This window comes from Lepidochelys olivacea (assembly GCF_965140295.1).
Source record: "Lepidochelys olivacea isolate rLepOli2 genome assembly, chromosome: 12".
NCBI classification, from domain to species: Eukaryota; Metazoa; Chordata; order Testudines; family Cheloniidae; genus Lepidochelys; species Lepidochelys olivacea.
Window position 1 is genome coordinate 20,227,200 of NC_140422.1, and position 22,574 is coordinate 20,249,773.

The 22,574-nt window shown below is 47.0% G+C and overlaps 1 protein-coding gene across 1 annotated transcript in view; it reads left to right on the top strand.

Moving 5' to 3' along the window:
• Positions 1–10,802: 10,802 nt before the first annotated feature.
• The window catches only part of VSTM2B (V-set and transmembrane domain containing 2B), a 32,428-nt gene continuing 20,656 nt past the window's right edge, over positions 10,803–22,574 (top strand). The window contains exons 1-5 of the mRNA XM_084644190.1: positions 10,803–11,064; positions 11,664–12,422; positions 13,233–13,417; positions 15,061–15,090; positions 17,842–18,238. Coding sequence (XP_084500316.1) covers positions 12,350–12,422; positions 13,233–13,417; positions 15,061–15,090; positions 17,842–18,238 — 685 coding nt within the window. The 5' untranslated portion in view covers positions 10,803–11,064; positions 11,664–12,349. The remainder of the gene's footprint in view (positions 11,065–11,663; positions 12,423–13,232; positions 13,418–15,060; positions 15,091–17,841; positions 18,239–22,574) is intronic.

Below are 22,574 nucleotides of genomic sequence, written 5' to 3' on the forward strand. Positions count from 1 at the left end.
GCATCACACAGATATACATTTGAAATACAGATACATAGTCAATATTCATAACTTGAGATACAAAAATGATACATGCATACAAATAGGATAATCATATTCAGCAAATCATAACTTTTCTGATGACACCTTACATGACCCATCTTGCATAAAATGCATCATAATTATGCTCTAATCATATAATAATATCACTGTGAAGAATATGGGCTGCAGTATCACAAATCTGACAGACCCTGGCAACGTGACCACAAGTCATAGTAGCAGGGGTAGCGGTATGTGCTTGGATAACCAGTATACAAGAAATGCTGCTGTCACAGGACAAGACATCATGCTGACTCAGCTCGTTATTTACCATTCCTTTCTGCAGGAGCAATGTTCTCACTGCTACTGGGCCAGTTTGCATTGGCTAGATAGCAACATGGGCACTAAACAGGATTTTCGGCAAACTGCTTCCGTTTTATCCCCTCAAACAGCATCCTTTGTAGTCATCGTGAATATTGTATCTGAGGGACAGATCAGTCCTCGTGCCCCAGGTCTGGACATTTTCTGCATACCCACCACAAGCATGTCTTTGCCCTTTGGATACTTGTTATTCTCAAGTTTGAACATGGAGACCTATCTTCCAGGTTTCCAGTTTTATAATCAAGGTATTGTTATCTATTCTGGACTCCCTGTAACTCTCTGATGTTATAGCCCTTAACATGAAGCAGAGTGTATGTGGTGGGGTGTCTGGGTTTGTGACCATTTTCTGTTTTTAGCAATGTATAAAGAAGGCCAGGGGGAGGAGGTTGGTAGGAGAGTGTGTTTTAAAAAGAGGTTGCTTATTTTTTTTAAACCTTAAAAATATCCAGTCTGTTCTCCCTGGTTTTGCTGCAGGTGTTCTTGGAGGACTCAGAGATATAGATTGGAAGCTGCCTCAGCCCTTGAATTAAGACGGTGAGTATTTAATAGTGACATATTGTCTTCTAATAGTTTATAGGGCATTCTGAGTTAACAAAAACAAACACTGAATTTTAAGTAATGAATAAAAATCACCTCTCCACCCCCCAGTTAATTGGAGGGTTTTTATACAGCTCCTCACCGCAGTGTGGCTTAAGCCTCCTCCCTGGTTTTTTCTACTTAGTGGCTTCTCTCCTCACGAGTTGGGTCCTGAGTTGTTTGTGATGCCTGGTGCCTCCCCACAAAGTGACTCCTCACTGGACCTAGCCCACAAGGGGTGTAGTCCCTTGGGAAAATGAATAATGCTACCACTGCTGGCAAGGACTATAAAACCCAGTACACAGGGAACAATATAGTCCATCAACATAAACCCCAGCACAGAAATGGCACACCCAAAAATAACAATAGAGCAAACAGGGACTTTACTGGGAGCAGAAAACGAGGCTCTGGGAACAGGTTAGGGGTAATTACTATCTCCCAACACTCACAACTCTTCCCAGCCCCCAGTGCCCTCCCTGGCACCTTCCCAGCTAGATGGTACACAGAGCATGAGGCTGGAAGCAAGTTCTGTGGAGCTGTGAATGCTGGCCCACTGAACAAACAAAGGGATCCTCTTTATGTCTTCACCCCAGGATGGGTCCCTGCTCTGGAGTCCTGTGGGGGTCTCAGCTGACCCTTGGTAGCTGGTGCCAGGTTAGATGGTTGGTGCCAGGTTGGATCTGCAGGGCTGGAAGGAACCGTCTGACCGTTGCACTAGATCCCACAGCAGTCCAAAGCCTCCTTTTGTGGGAGGGAAAGGTAATCAGATTCCCTGAGTTGTTCTGCTTCTCCCTCTGCTCGGACATTCAAAGCTACTCAAACCTGGAAGTAAAACTAGTTTCTTTGTCTCTGAGTCAAGCTCTCCCCTCCATTGAGGGGCTGAGCAGCCCAGGCTCATCGCTGGCCCAGTAAACTGCCTGACCACATCATCCAATTGAGAAGCCTCCCAATTGGCCTCAGCAGGAGTCTCTAGTCCATTCTGCCAGCACCTGACTCCGAGCATGCTGGGAAATGGTGTCAGAGCACTCTTGTAGCCACCATTGCTGTTGTCCATAGGGTAGGATGCCCTAGAGCAGGGGCAGGCAAACTTTTTGGCCTGAGGGCCACATCAGGTTTCCAAAATTGTATGGAGGGCCAGTTAGGAGAGGTTGTGTCTCCCCAAACAGCCAGGGGTGGCCCGGCTCCCCCCCTCCTATGCAACCCCCCCACTTTTCGCCCCCTGATGGCTCCCCCGGGACTCCTGCCCCATCCACCACCCCCCACTCCCTGTCTCCTGACCACCCCTGGACCTCCCACCCTTGACTGCCCCCTGCCATACCATCCAACCCCTCCTCATTCCTGGAGGCCCCCGGGACCCCTGCCCCATCCAACCCCCCTGTTCCCACCCCTCTGATCGCCCTGACCCCTATCCATACCCCCCCTACCCCCCTGATCACACCCCCAAACTCCCCTGCCCTCTATCCAACCCCCCTGCCCCCTTACCACGCTGCCTGGAGCACCGGTGGCTGCCGCCACTACAGCTGCACTGCCCAGAGCAGCGGGTCAGGCCGCAGCTCTGCAACAGCAGCACGCTGAGGCTGTGGGGGAGGGACAGCGGGGGAGGGGCCGGGGATTAGCCTCCCCGGCCAGGAGCTCGGGGCAGGGCAGGGCAGGGCAGGGCAGGAGGGTCCCGTGGGCCGGATGTGGCCTGCAGGCCATAGTTTGCCCACCTCTGCCCTAGAGGCTTAGTCCATAATACAGGAGCTGGCAAACTCCAAGGGGAGGGGAAGGTACATTTGGATGGTATGTGCGATGTTCCGGTAATTACACTAGTTCTCCCATCATCCATAGCATCTTCCTGGCAAAAAGAGAAGGCAGGACTTGAATTTCTAATGCTTTTGGAGCAGGAACCATCTTTCTGTTCTCTTGGTACAGCACCTAGCACAAAGGGGTCCCAACAATAGTAATAAAACAAGCCAAACATTCATTTTTGAAAAACAAAACAAAACATACTTTTGTGCATCTTCACACATCAGAGAAAACAAACCAAAGGGGCACAAAATAAATTTATTTTCAATTACAGGTGACTTTTAAATTCTTGTAGAGACGTTCTCAAGCTGTGCAATTTTAGCAGTATTTTTCTCTAGCTTAGTGTTCAGTGGGACTACACATGGAGATCAAGAATTCAGTCATTACGGATTTTCAGCGTCGATTGCCCATGGTCAACCTCCTCACAATCAAGTCCAAAAGAACAAAAGGAATTAACTTAATCCTTAAGTACCAATTTTATAAGATCTTCTAATGATAAAGAAACATTAACAATAACTTACTTTCTTCAGCATAACATGGCTACGTTATAATCCACATACATTATATTCACAGTTACACATACATAAACAAAGAAGACAAATTAAATCTAAACAGGTCAGTCCCCACAGGAACAGAGTGAGAAGTGAGTCAGAGTTCCTAGAGGCTTAGGTTGAGTTCATCTGCGTCTCCGTTACCGTCTTTGATCCCCAAAATCTATACAGTCTGCTGAGTCAAAAGCACTGCAGCTATGCTTCTCTCCTCTTGCTTGCAGAAACCTTCATCTGGAATCCATGCAGACTCTTCCTCCTCCTCCTCTGCTGAAATCGCTCAGTTAGCTAGTCCGCTAACGAATTAACCAACCACTCAGTTTAAGTGTACAGATTTAAAAAACTGCAGCAAAATGCTTCCGAGTTAGGGGAAACAGCCTGCTTTTTCTCATCTGCTCCCAGCCCACCGAGGGCACGTGGCCATGAGTAAAGCAGCTGCACTGACTACTTGCCCTCATGGTTTCCGGGTCCAGCATCACGGAACGTGTGCAGTTTACCCAAAACTACCACACCCAGTTGCAGAAACGTCTGGCTGTGAGTGCTAATTGTGCATCTGCCTAGCAACAGTGACCCAGGCACAACTCATGCCTATCACTCCCCCCCCCCAATAGATCTCTTAAAGAGATATGTCCCTATTAGTTATATGGGTTCCAGTACCTCTTGCAGGCAATGTGTCCTGCAGTAGCATTAAAATCTGGCTGCCTCTATGCATTTAGCATATTTTTGCAAAGCATGATGCACTATAAGACACATTACTATTGCCTCATGATAAGCATATGTTGCCTTCTTCTTCCACAAGCTCTTAAAGTATACATCTTCTCTTATAGCTTTAGATCTTACATTTATTAGCAAAAAGCAGGCAAGAAAGAGATGGAAATGAAAGCCAATAAAAAATACATTTACTGTATAAAGCAAAAATGTATCTCACCAAACTGCAGGAAAGCTCTGTCTTAAGCACCTTGTAAAGTAAAACAAAACCTATCACTGAACATTTTATTTGTCTAAAGTGAGAAGATGGTTCATAAATAAACCCAGTAAGATCATAGTTTTCTCATTGTTTTAACCCCATTGTGCCAAAACAGGACTAATCAATTGTAGCTAGGAGAATTTGTTAAATTTCCACCTATTTTCTAAATCCTGAAATTGCTTCAAGACAATGTGGCCTACTGTTTGCTAATGGGAAATAAGAAAGTAATCATGTATATTGAAAACCATGTGGACCCTTTGAACTTGCTGCATTTATGACCTTTTACAAACTTCTTATGGGAATACAAATATCCTGTCACTTTGGTTTTGGCTTGATTGGAATTGAAATCTCATTGGTGGGGAGAGGGAAGGAAAAATGCAATAAAGTCTCCTGGATTGATGTTAAACCACTGACATTTTAAAAAGAACCATGCTGGCAGTTGCCAGTCTATTGTTATGAGCTACAGTGAAGCATAAACTCCACAGTGAAGGTCACAGTGCTGGAAGCAAAGATGTGAACATTTTAGCATCACTTTTTTGGTGGTGGTGTTTGTATTCAATACTTATTTTTTGCTCCTCACCTATTTTCTAAAGATAACAGCCTGCAGAAACTTGTTAAAATACACTATCAGAGTATTTATATTCCTGAGGACAAACATCAAGCACTAAAGTTTCCTATGAAACCTGTGTCTAAGCTACAGTGAGACTGAGTAGTCTGCAAGTGTCTTTCTCACATCAGGGGGTGGGAGATATATATGAACAGGGCTGCTATTACCATTATTTGGAATCACCTGGAAAACTAATCTCTCTGGCAACAGCAAAATAGGTCCCCTTGATTGTGGGGGGGGGGGACTTGAGTCTCTAATGAGAAAAAGCTCATAATACAAATCTAAGAAAGGAAAGGGGCTCCAAGGAACAGGACCTCTTTCTGACTTTTGGGAGAGTGATGGGTGAGGATGGATTAGATTAGAAGAGATATTACAGGGATGGGCAAACCCAGAGACAGATGGACCCGGGATTTCACATTAAGACAAAAAAAGTGACCACCATATAAGCTCTGGGCATGGGCAATAACTGGGGAAAACTTTACAGATTTATCCTTTTTTAAAGGGTGGCCTACAATGTTTTTTTTCTTTAGTGAGTTAACACCAAACAGCAGAATGATCTGTTAAACCACAAGCCTCCTGAGCCAGTCATTTGAAAGTATTTTGAATATTTAGATAATGGAGTTGCTGGCTATTAAAAATTGGGGTGGGAGGAGGAGAAATGACCTTAAATGTCATCAGCTACAGATTACTGGTGTCTTTTATGGGATTTCTTAGGTTTCTATAAAACATGGTCTAGCATCAGTAAAGGCAAATAATTCACATTAATCGTCCTCATAATTCTAAATGTCTTTTTAAAAGGCCAGATACTCAGCTTGTGTTAATCAGCATAGAATAAGGATGAAAGCGCTAGGGTCCAATTGAAGTCTCATATGGTCCTATAGAAATTATTCTAAAAACTGTTTTCTATATGTTTTTGAACCACTTGTAGAATTATACAGCAGTGATGTAATTTTCTATTGAAATCTAATGGTTGATTCAAAAAAAATAAAATTCTATGGAAATGCTATAGGACGTTTCTATAAAAGCAAGTCATTTCCATTTACCGGTAAAATAGTTATATTATAGTCACCTTTATATTAATATTCACCTACCACTCAAGAGCACTGTGAGGTTCAACTAATAATTGCGAAGTGATTCCTTACATGGAAAGTACTATGGGGCCCTGATCGAGCAAAGTACCTAAACACATGCTTCACTTTAAGCATGTAAGAGGGTTTCACTGGGATTTTTTTGAGTGGATCCCACTGAAGAATCTGTGACTAAATGTGCAGTATATGTTTGTGGCTTCTTGCTCCAAGGAATGGCATTCTAGGCTTTCATCGCCTGCGTGTTGTAGACATACACAGGTAAATGATGGATTCCAGGTTCTGGCAAGCCTATTTAGTGGCAGGGCCCAATCAATAGCTAACGCCAAAACTTGTTAACACCATAGAAGCACAGTGATGTGCATAAAATGTTTGCGCCTCAGATAAGTATATAATAGTATTGTTATTGTTTAGTATTAGACCAAAGCATAAAGAGATTTATCCTTACCCTAGATTAATAATTGTGAAAAATGATACTTGAGTCCACGTTTCCTGTTCTAATTGTATGGATTGATAACATAACTAGAGCACTCAGTTGTTACATATAAAATCAGATTGGCCAGGTGGGATACAAACAGGATATCCCTGGAGGGCTGTTTTTAATCCAAGGGACACTACCAATACAAAAAGACATTTCAAATTGTGTCTGCTACTAATAACGTTAGACATGTGGGATCATGTTGAGTCCATCAAATCTTTCAGCACAAACCAGACAGGCAGGTTTGATTTCCTGCCATTCTGCCCACCAGCCAGCCAGCTGAAGGAAAGGCAGACTGATGGGCAGTCCAGTTTCCAGGACTGTCCATCCAGTGACCAGGCAGGCTACCTGTTCACCAGCCACCCAGCCAATTTGCTGACACCAGCCAGGAAACTGACTTGCCAGCTCAGAAATTTTCCAAAAATTCCGTTTCAGTTTTTCCAAAATGAATTTTTTCAAAATTGTTTGTTCCACAGAAAATTTTGTATATCTGACTTTTTGTACCAATTCAGAAAGGAAGAAGTTTCAGAAATCTGAAATAGCCCACAGGACAGAAATTCCAATTTCTGCACTGCTCTAGTGATTAAATGAAGACATGGATGGACAGTGATGTCACTCAATGAAATTCAGAACAAGATTAGATTAGATTTTGGAAGTGCATCTCACACTTATTTAACCATGTCTCTCTCCACATAGCTTAGACAAATACCAAACTATCATGTGATTATAACACAGTGTACACCGAACCCTGCAGCCTTTACTCACGGAAACTTTTTGTTTTTATTTTGAAGTCTGCCAGAGAGAGGTTCCAGTCCTGTGAACCTTTTTCTCTCTATGCTACAAATGATCTGTATTTTAAATGAAAATGCATTGACTTGATGAATCTAGACTGTTCTCAGTCGTACCTGATGACAGAACAAGGAGTAGTGGTCTCAAGTTGCAGTGGGAGAGGTTTAGGTTGGATATTACGAAAAACTTTTTCACTAGGAGGGTGGTGAAGCACTGAAATGGGTTACCTAGGGACCTACCTCTACATTCCTTAGAGGTTTTTAAGGTGAGGCTTGACAAAGCCCTGGCTGGGATGATTTAGTTGGGATTGGTCCTGCTTTGAGCAGGGGGTTGGACTAGATGACCTTCCAACCCTATGATTCTATGACTAAAAACAGTGTTATTAAAGAAGGGACAAATCTGTTGAATATGGAAAAGCTGGTGGTAACTAGGAAATCAACTCCGCTCATGGAGCAAGCACTCCAAGAAAACGCTTGGACGTTGAACAATGTGCTAACAGTGCAAAATTAATTTATTGCTGTTCCAATGAAGTAATTTTAAAGTTACTTTTAGTCAGTGACTAAAATCTTTAAAAAGCTGTGGTAATAGTTAGAGTGCCAAGGAAACTACATTGCATGAAAAATGTTGATGTTACCTGTATAATCGATATTCTCCAGCCAAACAAATTCAGTTTGCAGGGCTGTAAATGTATGAACGTATAGAGTCACACTTCGGATTCACTGGGAAGGGTCAGTTAAATTAATGATTTGGTGTTTCTCTCATGCCGATATGCATATATGAAGCATAATAAAATAAAAATAATATATATTATCTGATATCGAAGGATCTCAGGATGCTTTATGTTAACTTACAAGCATCACAACACTTAACATCTAATAAGCTTCTCACTATCCACGCTGAGGTGACCAAAGGCTATTGAAAGGTCACATTCCCTCTCACAGAAATGCAGTCACTGCTGAGGTGGAACACAGGATACGAAATAGGAAGTGAAACTGAATACAGTGAAGCCTGCAGGAAGCTTCCTATACACTAAGCTTTTGTACTAACAACTTTCTCAGAGTTGCTATGATTGAATCAGTGATACCAACAATGTAGAAGCTAGGGTACAGAAAGCTCTGATGGCTGCCACTGCCGGGTGTCAGCTACTGTATCTTCAAGATCTGCTCTGAGCAGGGTTAGATGGCACCATGGTTGAAACCCTGCCAGCCACGGAGTCCTGTCTATAGCAGCTCTCCCACTCATGCTACCAAGGCTGAAGATTAACTAGCTGTAGCACCAGTGGGAATTTTGGCAAAAGAAGCCTTGTGTGCATCACCTTTTTCAGACAAACTTCTGTCTTAACAGAGCCTGTATATTGAAAGATTTCAGAGTGGTAGCCGTGTTAGTCTGTATCAGCAAAAACAACGAAGAGTCCTTGTGGTACCTTAGAGACCAAATAAATGTGTTAGTCTCAAAGGTGCCACAAGGACTCCTTGTTGTTTTTATAGATTGACTATATTGAACTTGTTCCACCTTTATTAAAAGTGATGACCAGGGTTTTTTTCAGTTCCTTTTGTGGTCACTTCACACAGCTTTTAAATTATTCTTTCCAGCTGGAAATGCAGGGCAAATTTGAGGACACAGAATGCAATTTCTGAGGTACAGTTTGAGTGGATCCTTGCTCTTTCAAAAAAAAAAGTCATGGCAACTGTAATGAGTACAGGTGCCCAGATAATCAGTTCCACCTCTCATATGAAAGCAGCACAGTGCACCAAGTCACTATTGAGTATTGATTAATCACTAACACAAAAGGAAGAGTGCCATCTGCTGAATTCCCATTGCAGCTTTCTGCAGCACCTAGATATTATGCATCCGATGAAGTGAGCTGTAGCTCACGGAAGCTTATGCTTTAATAAATTGGTTAGTCTCTAAGGTGCCACAAGTACTCCTGTTCTTTTTACGGACACAGACTAGCACGGCTGCTACCCTGAAACTAGATATTCCTTGGGAGTTTCCCATTCTGACCAAACCCACCATGAAAGATTAGAGAGGTACTAAACTGTATTCAAACCACCATGGCCTCTGCCAATCCCAGAGATACAAAGGTGCTTCATGCTTTAAGAAAACCCTACTGGTTAGTTATGAGTTAGTAGTGTGTCCTCTATATCATTCCTTGCACTGGTTGACTACTGTCCTCACAACTCACACACATACAGCAACCGTAGCCACCTCGCCTTCTCTTGTCATCCAGGTAGCAGAGGGAAAACTTCTGGCTGACAAATATTTAATCAGAAATATCAGTATAATATTAACATGGGGATGCTCCCATTAACTCAGTAATTATAACTGGCTCCTCAAGTAAAAAACTCCAGGCCCCAAGTGTTTATTATCCAAAGATATGGCTGTGGTTGAGTTGAGAGAGCACGCTGAGGCTATTTGCCACAGTCTCCCACCATTTCATGGAAATGGAAGTTTATTGATTAGTACCAATGCTGAAAATTTGAGGCTGCAAATGCAAAATAAAAATATTTAAGGTAACTTTTATTAACTCAATAGATGGATAGTCATCTATTCAGTTAATAAACAAGGAAGGATTAAATAATTTAAGTTTAATGTCTCTAAGAAATAAGCTTTCCTGTAATTGCTTTGCCAACACCTTCTATTTCAGTTTGTAGCAAATTTTCAGTGCCAATTGAAAAGCTCCCTGGAAGTGGGCTTTCTAATGAAGATTGTGCATGATAGCACTTGTATGGATGACCATATAAGGTTGACTAGCACTGGAAAATGCTGCAGATTGAGGTAAGTGGTGTGTGTTATAATTTCTTTAGCAAAATAATTATACAACCCACAGCACTACAGAGAAGAGGAGGAGGGGACAAATAGAGTCTCTGCCTGGGAAGAGGTAGAGGGTGGAATTCCTTGACTTCCATCACTCACCCCTCTTCCAAACACATCCCCCGCTCCTCCTAGTTCCTCGGGGAATCGCATGAACCAGAACACGACTAATTCCAGAGGAACTCTGGCCCTGCACTTTATTATGAGTATCCGGCGTCGGCTAGAGCCCGAGACTCTGATCCTGTCATTCTCCTCCGCCGAGGCAGGTGAAATGCGCAGGGGCCACACCACGGGCTGGGCTCTGTAGACTTGCACACTCGTGACACGCCGGTGGGTCGGCGCTGTGGGAAGAGCAGCTGGGACTAGTTCCCTGCGAGCTGCCCGGCCAGCCCCGGAGTTAATGAAGCGCCCGCGCCGATCTGGGTCTCCGGGTCAGTCCCTTGCCCCTCCATCGTTATTTCACTTCCCAGGGGGTAACCCCCTAGCTGGGTTTGCGGCAGGGGCGTTTCTCTGCCCCTGTCCCGGGCAGCTGGCCGAGGAGGCGAGGCGCGGCGAGGCTCGCTCCGCCGAGTCTGTTGGCAGCTTGGCCCAGCTGCTGCAGGGGGCGAGGGGCGGCTCCGCGCCGCCCGGGACCCGCGGTCCCCCCGCGCCCGGCGACAGCTCTGCCCAGGCCAGCCGCCGGAGGGGGCGGACGCGGGGAGGGTCTGTCTCCCTAGATGAGGGCAGGAAACACCCCCTCCCGCCCGGGGGCCCAACCGGAAACCTGCCTTGCTCTGAATCAACGAGCCTGTGTCTCCCCGGCCCCGGCACCTGCTCGCGGCACCCGTGCGGACGCCGGGACCCCGCAGCGCTGTCGGGCGCCGCTCGCTCGGCCCGTGAGCCCCGGACCCGCCTGGGTCACAGCCGCTGGCTCCGCCGGGCGCTTCGGCTGCTTGTTCGCCCCGCCGAGCTTTCCCCGCCATGGGGCAGCAGCCGCGCCGGGCCGGCAGTGGGCGAGGCGGCGGGAGCCCCCGGTAAGCGGGGGAGACCGGGGGTTGCGGAGGCTGCGGGCTGCCCAGCAGCGGTGCCCGGGGAGAGAGACCGGCTGCACGCCGGGGCGGAGGGTGATTCCTGCCCACGGCCGTTCGCGGCGGGCTGGGTGTTAATCCTGGCCGGGCAGGGAGCTTGGCCGGCCTGGTGAACAGCCATGCAGATGCTGTTAACGTCAAGTCCAGCTGTTCTGGGGGCCCGGCCGTGCCGGCTCGTCACAGGCGAGCTGCCCGGCTCGGGTCGCTCCGCACTGGGGGGCTCCCGGCGCCGATCGGGAACGCGCCGCTGTGGGAGTGACGGGGGGAGGTGGATTGAATCCTGCAGCCCCCAGCCCGAGCCCGGCGCCCGCGCTCCAAGCGCGGAACCGGACCCGAAGGCTCTGGGGAGGAGGGGTGGGGGGTCGGGCAAAGGGATCCGGGTTTTGTCCTGCCTTCTTGGGGAAACTGTCAGCACAAACTGAGGGCGCTTTTCGCTGCGCCGCTTGATTGCAGGGATGGGAGCACAACCCCAGCGGTCTAATGCGCTTTGTGTGTTCGGGGCTGCATTAGGCGGGGACGTCAGATCCTGAAATTCCCTCTCATAGGTCGAACCGCGCGTTGGTGTGAGAGTGGCGGGGGGGAAGCCTGTGGTTTGGTTCCCGGGCCGGAGCGCACGTCGCGCCAGAAGCAAACGGCGGATCCGGACCGGCCAAAGCGCCTCCCGACTGGAGCCATCACCATCGCCGGCAGAGCCACCCGGGGCCGCAAACAGGAAAGTATCGATTGCTCCCCCGATTTCGAGTGAAGCGAATAATCCCCTGCCGCCTCCTTAGACCTTCCTTGAGAATCCGAGACCAGACTTGCCATTGTGATGGGTCTTGGAGCGGAGCTCAGGGTCCTTCCCCTGCTTCTGGACGGCAAAAAATCCTGTTCAACGCAAGGAAGTTGAATCGCGCTTAGCGTTGGGTAGAATCCAGCGGGGGGAGATACCCGGGACAAGACTGATCGTTTCATCCTCAGGAACTACCCTTCCTCCCGGCAGCACCTTTGATCAGCCGGCTGTGGATATTATACTTGCTTCCAGATTTACTTATTTTTTAAAAGTTAGCTTGGTGGCTGTTTGCTTTTTTTTTTTTCTTTTTTTCTTTCTTTTTTCTTGGAAAGAGTCGTACCCCTGGACTAGTGTCGGAGACGCGGCTTCCCTTTGCAATGGGATTGCAGATTTCTTAGCTGTGTTGTGGTCGCGCTAAGTTCTCGACTTGCCCTCCACCCTCAAGTTTCCATATATGAAATGGGAAATCGAGGGCTGTTCGGCGCCCTTTGTTACCTGATGTTCAATGCACCCCTGCTGTTCATAGTGAACGGTAAGTCGCAAACTTTCGCAATCTTCCCATAGCGAATCGCCACCCCAAACACAGCTTGTTAGAAAGGGAGCCGGTAGAAGAGCGCTGGGCGAAGTCTAAGGTGGCCGGGAAGAGCTCGGGGGACCGTGTGTTTGACTCGGTAAAACGTTATTCTACTTCTGTTCCCAGCAGAGAACAACCTGTGTTATATTATCAGATCCGATCAATCAAATCCTTGTTCCTGTCACCGATCACTGTTGAGCGCAATAGACGTAACGGGCTTGCACCTTTGTGTTGTAAGAACTTTACTGTTTGTGCAGCGTACGTGGTTGGGGGGGTTGTTATACAGAAGAGGAAAAGGAGGTGAGGCGAGGGCAATTCGGGTGGTCACTGGGGGTAGTTCTCTGAAGCCGGGAGGCACAGGGCAAGCGGCAGGGTCTGCAGCCTGCCTGCGCCGGGCTGCAAGCGCTAGCGGGCTGTTTGGAGGAGAGCGATCTGAAACGTGCAGAGGTGTTGGCTGTCGATTTGTGTGGCAGATTTTCGGCCCAGGGAATCTGAACATCGGTTTCCTCCTTTTCCGAGAGGCGCTTTTCTGTCAAACACTCCCTAGGCTTGTCTCCGTGGGCGCTGGCGTGGATGCACCGGTAGGTGCCCAGGCTGCGTGGGGAGGAGAACCGAGCTCGGTCTTCAGCCCTGAAAGGCGGGACGCTCTTTTACCCGACAGCGTTTAGCCCTCGAGTGAAAGCAGATCAGATTACGACGAACCGGACTGATTTTGTCTCTTAATCTCTCCTGTTAACCAGCCCTTGTAATTCTATCTTCTCCTCCCAGCTGCATTTACTGAAGTTCCCAAAGATGTGACTGTTAGGGAGGGAGATGATATTGAGATGCCTTGTGCTTTTCGGGCCAGCGGATCCACCTCTTACTCCTTGGAAATCCAGTGGTGGTACCTTAAAGAACCAGCCAGAGAACTTGCCCATGAATTAGCCATCAGTGCCCCCGGCAGCAGAAGCAAGGTAACAAAGTGCCACGGAAACATACATATTCATTAAGTGCAACTTGCTCAGAGAGTGCTTAAAATAAAGCTAGCGGACACTGCCGGTGACAGGAGCGTCCCCTGTTACATCCCGTGAAGTAGGTAGTTATCCCCTGGTATCCTAAACTCTCCCCTGGAATGGGGGAGTGGAGGAGAGACTAGAAATTGGTGATCATGCGCCCCCAAAAATCCGACAGCACGTTGGGGATTGTAAACATGTTGTTCAAGAATGATAAATATCTGTCTCACGGCAAGCCCCATCGTTAAGCTTTAACCGGGTTTACTGTATTACATTACAAAGCGGGGATAAACAGGAGGCAACTGCGAAACTGAGCCAGTCTGAACCGAGCTGGAAATCACTACGAACAAACGCGGGAGCGGTTGATGAAACAAGATGAGCTCCTCTCTGTAGATGATTAACGAGAGCAGATGGAGGAGAGAGGGAGAGGCTACTAGCTGGAGATCCTGCAGGACAATTCTGCGGATCTATTTACATACTCAAATGAAGTGATTAACAGGCGTTAAGGAAAGCAGGGTAAATCTTGTGTATTCTGTCTCAACCCACAGTCGGCCTCTTGGCTTCAATATAGGCTCTAGTCTTAATGTCTAGGCTACGTTTCCCTATCACCCAGTTTATTCTGCAGCCCAGATCTTGGCGCAACACCCTGTATTGGCAGCGAAATGCTGCCCAGTATATAAACCAGGTTAAACAGCAGAGGAGAAGTCTTGAGCAAGCGTTCCAAGGTGTGTCTTTCTAAAGTACACAACATCTGACCTTTTCCTACCACAGAGCCATTAAGCCTGATGATCCTCCCTGAGGAGCCCCTCATGCCTACACCAGGTCCTATCTATATGGCAGGCTTGTTTTCCTGCAAGGCTCCAATATAGGTGCAAAGCATAAAGACTCCGAACTAATGTGATGCCGTCTGGCTGTAATGTAAAGTCTGTTGTCAGAGAGGGAAATAAATCGCTTGGATTTAAATGTCTTCTTTAACCTTATATAAAACTGCGAGCTGCTTTTACAATAAATGGTGACAGGGCATGCCCAGAAAATGACTATCTCCTTGGGAGGCGCATTAGAGAGATCAGAAGCATCATTTCCTTTTACAGTGAAGTTGATTGTAACAAGGAAATAATTCGATCCAAAAACTGATGAGCTGCATCTGATCTTGTGCTGTTTAGGGACTTCATCCCTGCACTAAAGCAATTCAGAATCTGGCTTCCCTGAGCCATTTCCATGCGCAGCTCTGCACTACCATAGAAAACAAGCACTCCTGTCTAAAATAGCTATTTCAAATGTAATTGGTCTTTTTACAATTACCATTGCTCCGTTTATACAAGGAGCAAATATTCTTCTGCAGACATATATCCCTTAGCAACTTTTACTACAGGCATCCAGTAAGCCCACTTACATTTTTCCAAAGCAATCCTGTTCCTTGAGCACCAATTGATTAAATCAAATCCAAATTCTCCCCATAGTCACACACAATCAGTTCAAGTTATGAAAGTTGCACTGAAGATCTGTCTGCCCTACCTCTGTTTAGCTGGGGACTTAGGTGCTTATAATAATGTTAATATGCTTTAGGAGTCTAGTCTAACATGTTTCCTTCTCTGCTTTTTTAGGTAACAAATAAGGATGCAACTAAAATCAGCGTAAGTGCAGATCAAACAGAGTGATGCACAATTTCTGTATGTCCATGCTGGTTTTGTAACACCCCAACACATGATTTCAGCCAGTTTAACCCTCTAGAGCAACAGAAAAGGCGGAGCACGGTGGGCATGTGCATATCTTCCTCTCCTTGGTGTGCCATATCGCCATCAAAATGTTACCATCTGTTGCTATTTTAACTGTGGAGTTTTTTACTTGCAAATCCAGGCAAGAGGTATTTGTTTTTTCTCCTCTTCTTTGATCTCACCTGGAAAGTACTGGAGGTCCGGTCAAGTGATAATTCTACTTTTCATGTGGCTGCTGCCTCCACTACTGAAAACCCACTCCCCCCAGCAAGGTCAAATTTCTTTATAGCACATTATATCCAAGTGTTGTTGATTTGGGGCCCGATCCAGTCACTGATTTCACTGGGAGCATGGGCAGGCCCATTTATTTGTTTGGTTTTAATCCCATCACTGTCACTTTTCTATGTCCATCTGTGCAGGCTAGTGGAAGTAAGAAAAGCCTGCTAGGGAAGGTAGAGAGAATCTTGCAGAGATTAAACCCTGCAGTTAGGAGTAGAGATAGGATGAGATCTTTAATTCACTCAGGCTAATAGTCCCACTGAAATTAAAGGCAATCAGTAAAGCCAGCAGAATTTGATCCTTCATCCTGTGTGTATAATGGGGATATCTCAGGGTAGAAGGCACTAGGTAATGGCTAGAGTGTCAGACTTCGGGATGGTGTGGGCAGTCTGGCCATTACATATGAAGGTATTTGGGTATTTTGTGTTGGATTGGGGGTAGGGAGAGATGCGTTAGTTAAGGTCTGTATTTTTAGAAGGGAGGGGAAGGTTAGTGGCTGGGTGGTTTATGTTCCACTTTGTGGGGGGTAAGACAGAGGAAATGCATTGTTTTTAGCAAGTGAGGTGTTGGAGTTGGGAGGATTAAGTGGCTGTGTTTCATTTTGGGGGAAGATTACTACTCAGATTTATTTTTAGAAAGGCAATTGGAGGATTAGTGGCTGACTGTTGGTTTTAGATGGGAGATGCCTTCAGTTTTGGAAGGGGATGAGGGCAGGATTAGTGGCTTTTTAATAATAAATGTAGAAAGAAGATGACATGTTTAATGTATGAACCTTGGGAAGAGGGAGGGACAGGATTAGTGGCTGGTGATTTGAGTGCTGTGAAGAGGTGCATTCAGTTTGGAAAAGAAGAACTGGAATTGGTGGCTGGGTTTTGGACTTTGATGGGGGAAATGCAGTGCTTACAGTATTTATGGAAGATAATGGGGTAGGAGCAATGGTTGTGTTTGATTTCTGGGAGGGAAGGAAAGAGATGCATTTACTTTCGGAGCTGAGGGTGTATGAGTGCCATGGGTGGGTGCACTGTTGAGTCGTTGTTGGGAAGTGGTGAATTCGGTAGTTTGGTGCTTGACTAGAGTTATGCATCACTTACTGCATTTAATTTTGGAAGGGCTGGGATAGGTTCAGTGACTTGGTAATTTGGGGGAGGGAGTCATTTATTTTAAGGAGGAGCTGGAAGGTTGGATTACAGAAGGAGAGAGATTTGATTTTGGAGAGCAGCTGGGGTGGTCTCAGATGCTATGTGTTTGCTTATTGGAGGGGAGATCCTCTAAATTCTTAGAGGTGGTGAAGCAGGCTGGAGAGGAGGTGCATTAATTTCTGGGAGGAGCAGGCTTGGGGCTGGGGCAAGAGGGAAAGGTGCATTGGGGCAGGGGGAGGTGCATTGGAGCAGACTGGGGGAGGAGATCGGGGAGGTGCATTGGGGTAGACTCCGGGGCAGAGGGAGGTACACTGGGGCAGGCTCCAGGAGGAGATCAGATGGGAGGTGCATTGGGGCAGGCTCGGGAAGGAGATTGGGGGAGGTGCATTGGGGCAAGCTGGTTGCCTGGGGGAGGTGCATTGGGGCAGGCTCGGGGGCAGGGAAAGGTGCATTGGGGCAGGCTCGGGGAGGAGATTGGGAGGAGGTGCATTGGGGCAGGTTTGGGGGCAGAGGGAGGAGCACTGGGGCAGTCTCAGGGGGGCGATAAGGGGGGAGGTGCATTGGGGCAGGCTCGGGGAGGAGATTGGGGAAGGTGCATTGAGGTAGGCTGGGGGGTGGGGCGTGCATTGGGGCAGGCTCGGGGAGGAGATCAGAGGGGAGGTGCACTGGGGCCGGGGGCAGGTGCATTGGGGCAGGCTCGGGGAAGAAATCGAAGGGAAGGCATTGGGGCAGGCTCGGGGAGGAGATCAGAGGGGAAGTGCACTGGGGCCGGAGGCAGGTGCATTGGGGCAGGCTCGGGGAAGAGATCGAAGGGAAGTGCACTGGGGCCGGAGGCAGGTGCATTGGGGCAGGCTCGGGGAGGAGATTGGGGGAGGTGCATTGAGGTAGGCTGGGGGGTGGGGCGTGCATTGGGGCAGGCTCGGGGAGGAGATCAGACGGGAGATGCATTGAGGTAGGCTGAGGGGTGGGGCGTGCACTGGGGCAGGCAAGGGGAGGAGATCAGACGGGAGATGCATTGAGGTAGGCTGGGGGGTGGGGCGTGCATTGGGGCAGGCTCGGGGAGGAGATCAGACGGGAGATGCATTGAGGTAGGCTGGGGGGTGGGGCGTGCACTGGGACAGGCGGGGGAGGAGATCGGAGGGGAGACGCCCTGGGGCAGGCTCGGGGGAGGGCCCTGGCACCGGGGCAGGCTGCTGACCGCCGGCGGGGCTGCGCGGGGCAGTGACCGGCCGCGGGCTGTGGTCTCTTGCAGACGGTGCGGGTCCAGGGCAATGACATCTCGCACCGGCTGCGGCTGTCCGGCGTGCGGCGGCAGGACGAGGGCGTGTACGAGTGCCGGGTGTCGGACTACAGCGACGACGAGACCCAGGAGCACAAAGCCCAGGCGCTGCTGCGGGTCCTGTCGCGCTTCGCCCCGCCCGACATGCAGGCGGCCGAGGCGGTGTCGCACATCCAGAGCAGCGGGCCGCGCAAGTACAGCCCGGCCGGCAGGGCCACCGCCGAGCCCGGCCTGGAGAAGCGCCTGCTGCCGCCCCAGGGGGCCGGGGCCGGGGCCGCCTCCTCGCCCGCCGCTTCCACCACCGCGGCGTCCTCCTCGGCCTCGCCGCCTCCCGGCAAGGCCGCCATCCTCCGCCAGCAGCACGGATCAGGTAGGTGCCCTGCGGGCTCGGGGAGCGCGGTGGGAGCGCAGCGACACCCAGCGGGGCGCGGGCGGAGGTGCAAGGCGCCGAGCGAGGCTCCGTGTTCTGCAGGGAGGAACAACGGGCCCCTGCCATACAGTGAGCCCAGGGGTGTTAGTAGTATTGGGAGGCTCTTCGGGCTCAGCCCCTTCCCCCCCTTCTGAGTCAGCGTGGCCCCCGGCCAAAATCCTCTAAGCAAAAGGGATTTGGGAGCTAAGAGAACAGGCCTCTAGTGGGGAGCCCTAGAGGAATGGGTTGCAAATGGGGGATTTTGAGGATTAGGGTTTGTTTGTTTGTGGAGTACATAGGTTTCCTTTCCAACTGGTATCAGCAAATTGTATCTGCTAGTAAAGGGAAAAAAGTCCATTACTGGCCCCGGTATTGCACATTCTTTCGGCCTAGTCATTGTAGCTACCAGAGAGTTTCCTGGCCTCCACTATGGATGGTTTTTGTTTTTGTTTTTCGATTCAACATGTAATAAACATTTACCTTTTACTTCAATGGATGTTTCAGTTGTCTTTAAAGGCTTATCATGGATCTATCTTTCCATAGATAAAAGTAGACATAAATTGTATTGAAAGTAATGGATTAAAATGGGGGTGGCAATTGTGTCTGAATTGAAGGACAGACCATTTAATATCCTAATACAACCTTTACATGTGGGAGTGGTAGAATGGACCAAGTGGCAATAAAGCACTTCAGATTCTCTGTCATGGCAACATTATAAATAGTTAAAAATTGTTGCTTTTATTAAAATATATTAGTGCAGACCAGCAGTAGAAAGAAAGGTAATTAAGGGAGTAAAAACTAAGGTTCCAATTCTGCAAATAGTTAAGTATGTGAGTAAATTTATTTATATATTTAAGTGTTGAAAGGATCAAGTTTTAAGGCTCAATCCTGCACTATTTTAAAGTCAGTGAGTGTTTTGTGGGGAACTCCACTGGTAGTAGGATAGAAACCAGAGCTTTTTATGGAGGTATAAACTATACAATGTTACATTTTCAAAGTAATTTTCTACATCTGTGCTTTTTCTTTTGTTTTGGTTTTGAGTGGTAACAACATTCATAAAGTAAACTGTTACAATTTTTCTATAGAGGTCTTAAAGCCTCAATGCTACATGTTGACCTCTATGGGCAAGCCCTTGATCCCACATAGAACGGTATGCAGAATTAGGACAGAAGAAAGCTAAATGTCAGCTGCTGTACAATGATTCTATATTTTAGCTTTTAGCATTCAAAGTGATTATATTACCATTTCTTTTAACAAAACTTGTAAATACAAACACTGAGAAGCCTTTCTAAGCTAAGTTAATTTCTTTCATCACAGTAATTATTACTGTATAATGGCTCAATCCTGCTCCCATTGAGGTCAGTTGTAAAATTCCATTTACTTTAATGGTAGCAGGATCTGGCCCTTTTTGTTCTGCATTGTGAAGACTGTCAAGATATTCAGCATTATTCTGGCTGTGTTTGGTTCATGTGTTGGCCACTATCTTTTACATAATGTAGAGCAAGTAATCATGCCTCTATATATGGAAGATGACATATGGATAGTTGAGCATGCTCAGAAAAAGAATTGAGGTTACCTCACAGGAGAGGGCTTTTGGAGCGAGACTCATCTTTAAATGGAAATATACACCTTTCTTTATTCCCATTTACACTCTTGCATCAAATATTTACAGGCTTTGGATCAGATAATTGAAACCAGGCATGTCAGCTGTTACTATCCAGGAACTGTATGTAGCTCACAGATAAACTGTCTTCTGTGATTTTTACCTATCTCTGTTCTTTGCACAGTCAAACATCATCCTGTGAAATCTGGGTTTTGTTTTGTACCCTCTGAAAGAGTATTGTGTACTGTTTTGTTGACTAGTCACTTGGGCTAGTGAGGATGGCATGCCATCTGTCTAATAGTGACTTTTCAAGACAAATGAAAAAGTTCTGTCTTAAACCTTTTTGTGTGCACTATTGGTTGTAGATACTCCCATGGCTGACAGTGACACCAGGGAATTACACTAGAACAATAGAATACCTGTGAGCCATTCTTTTCCATTAAACATGTAGATTGTCATTTTAGCAGCCAGAATTGGCTTTGCATGTTGTTTTCACGTCTTCCCCTTCCCCCTGTTGATCTAAGTTTAACAGATATGTGGAGGATTAAAAAGTCTTGTGATGCCAGTGTTTCATTACTGACACAAGGAAGGGTCTTGCTATATAAAAGAGGTCTCATTTAGGATATGTACTGTTATGCAACCTGCCCATCTAAGTCAACACTTGCATAGTTCATAAGCCCTGATAAAACAGTCTGCTCAAACTGTAATTGGCACAGTGCCGCCTTAACAGATGTGCATGAGTGCGTGCAGCCAAGAGAGCACGTTAGCAGTGTCTGTTAGGGCAAGATCTGCTGCCTAGATTATCTAAATTGCTGTCTAGCCTGAGTTTTACATGCCTGTTGTTAGGGGATGTGTCACTGCTACATCATTCCTAGACTGGATTAATTTCCAAAAATAAAACACAACTGCTTCAGCCAGATATGGAGACACTGGGCTCATTTAAATCAAGTGAAAGATGGTGGAATGCAGAAAAGCATCTTGTAGTCCTGTCAGGGAGAGTCTCCATTTGGACACCCTTACAAAATAGGCTAAACCAAGATTTGCTGTTGTGACATCCTCTTTGCACAGGCTAGCATCAATGAACACTGCCACACAACGGCATACAAGTTGGTTACCTTTCAGGAAGAAAGTTGAGGTGGTTCTGTAGAGCTTGGGTAGTTGCTAGTTGTCATAGTGCTTATTTAATACGGTGTGCAGGAGCCATTGCTTGTGTCTACCTGCAGATAATACATTGTGTTTTATATTCTGTGCTTGTGTCTTGTGACGATAATGGGCTTTTCCTCCACTTGACTCAAGAGTCATTTTTACTTTGGTCTGTTACCGTTTCCATAGTTTTGCACAGGTAGGATCAGCGTAGAATTATTCTGATAATAAAATGTCGGTATGGGAAGGAGATCCACTATACCGCTCAAGGGATTAGTAACATGAAGACTTGGACCACCAAGTTGCTCTTTCTAATGCATTCCAGATTGATAGTGACTGAAAGTTATTGCCATCTGATGGCTATTTGGTGGCCTTTGTGAAACAAACTGGTGGTTGCTGTCCAGATTCTAGGGAACTGGTGTCCGCATCCTAAAAACTACAGTTGCAGCTGATGCCATTTTTGCTGTAGAGAGACACAGATTTGAATGGAGCGGTCCCTCCTTCTCAGAACTAAGGCACAGGGGCAAGGTGCTTTAGGGGAAGGTGACATTACCAGTACTAGTGTTTTGCCCATTTTTGTGGAAAAATAGAAAAGTCTTCACTCTAGGGCTCTTACTTGGACATGCGCTTGCACAAACACTAACATCTCTTTAAATGTGTTGAAAGAAACAGTCAGCATCACCCTGCAAGGCGTCTAATAATTAATATTTTAATGGCTGGGGTTTAGGAGATATTTTGACTGAGGTAGTTAGGCTTTTTTCATAAATAATGGCTTCTCTTTCTTTGTCTTGCTCTCAGAAAAGAAGCCTTATTTTGAGTTGACCCACTCATGGCAGTTTCTTGTTTAGCTCTTCACTGAATAGGGCTGACAGTCCAAGTCAAACCTCTACGATCAGAGGTGAATGAGCCCCTAAGACACTAAATCCTGTGCTGGCTTACAGAGGCTCAGTATGAGTCAATAGCTGTGGAAATACAGGGTATCTGTAGCACCAGTGGGAAAAGCATCTGACAACTCACGTTGCTAGGCTCTAACTCCCCATGCACACTGCAGATTTGTCTGAGGGTATGTGGTAGCTTTTCACAAGGGAAACTAGAAGAGGAAAGTGAGTATGCATCCCACAAAGAAGGGCTGTTCCATATGCAGAAGTACAAATGCTCTAGGTACCATTGATTGTTGGTGTAGGAGCTGAGCAGCAGTAACTGGAGATCTATTTGCCTGCATTCCTGCCTGAGCTAAATTCCAAAATGAATAGCTAAACCCAAAGTTAGCGAGAGGGTATGTAAAGTTTTACACTATGACCTTGCCACCTCATTTCTACACAGCTCTAGATCTGAAGCTGGTGAGTGATGCAATAGGCAATGCATCCAGAAGGGCTGTGCATATCTTTTTGTTTGGGAAGCCTTCTCACTGTGCCCCTACTACCTTCTTGTCCAACTACACACTTGCCTTTCTGGCTCTCCAGTCTGTTCAGCATTCAGTGTGCTGTGGGATATCTTGTTAGCACAGTAGTAATCCCAATTTATTGGAGAATGCGAGATTGGGACCCTTAA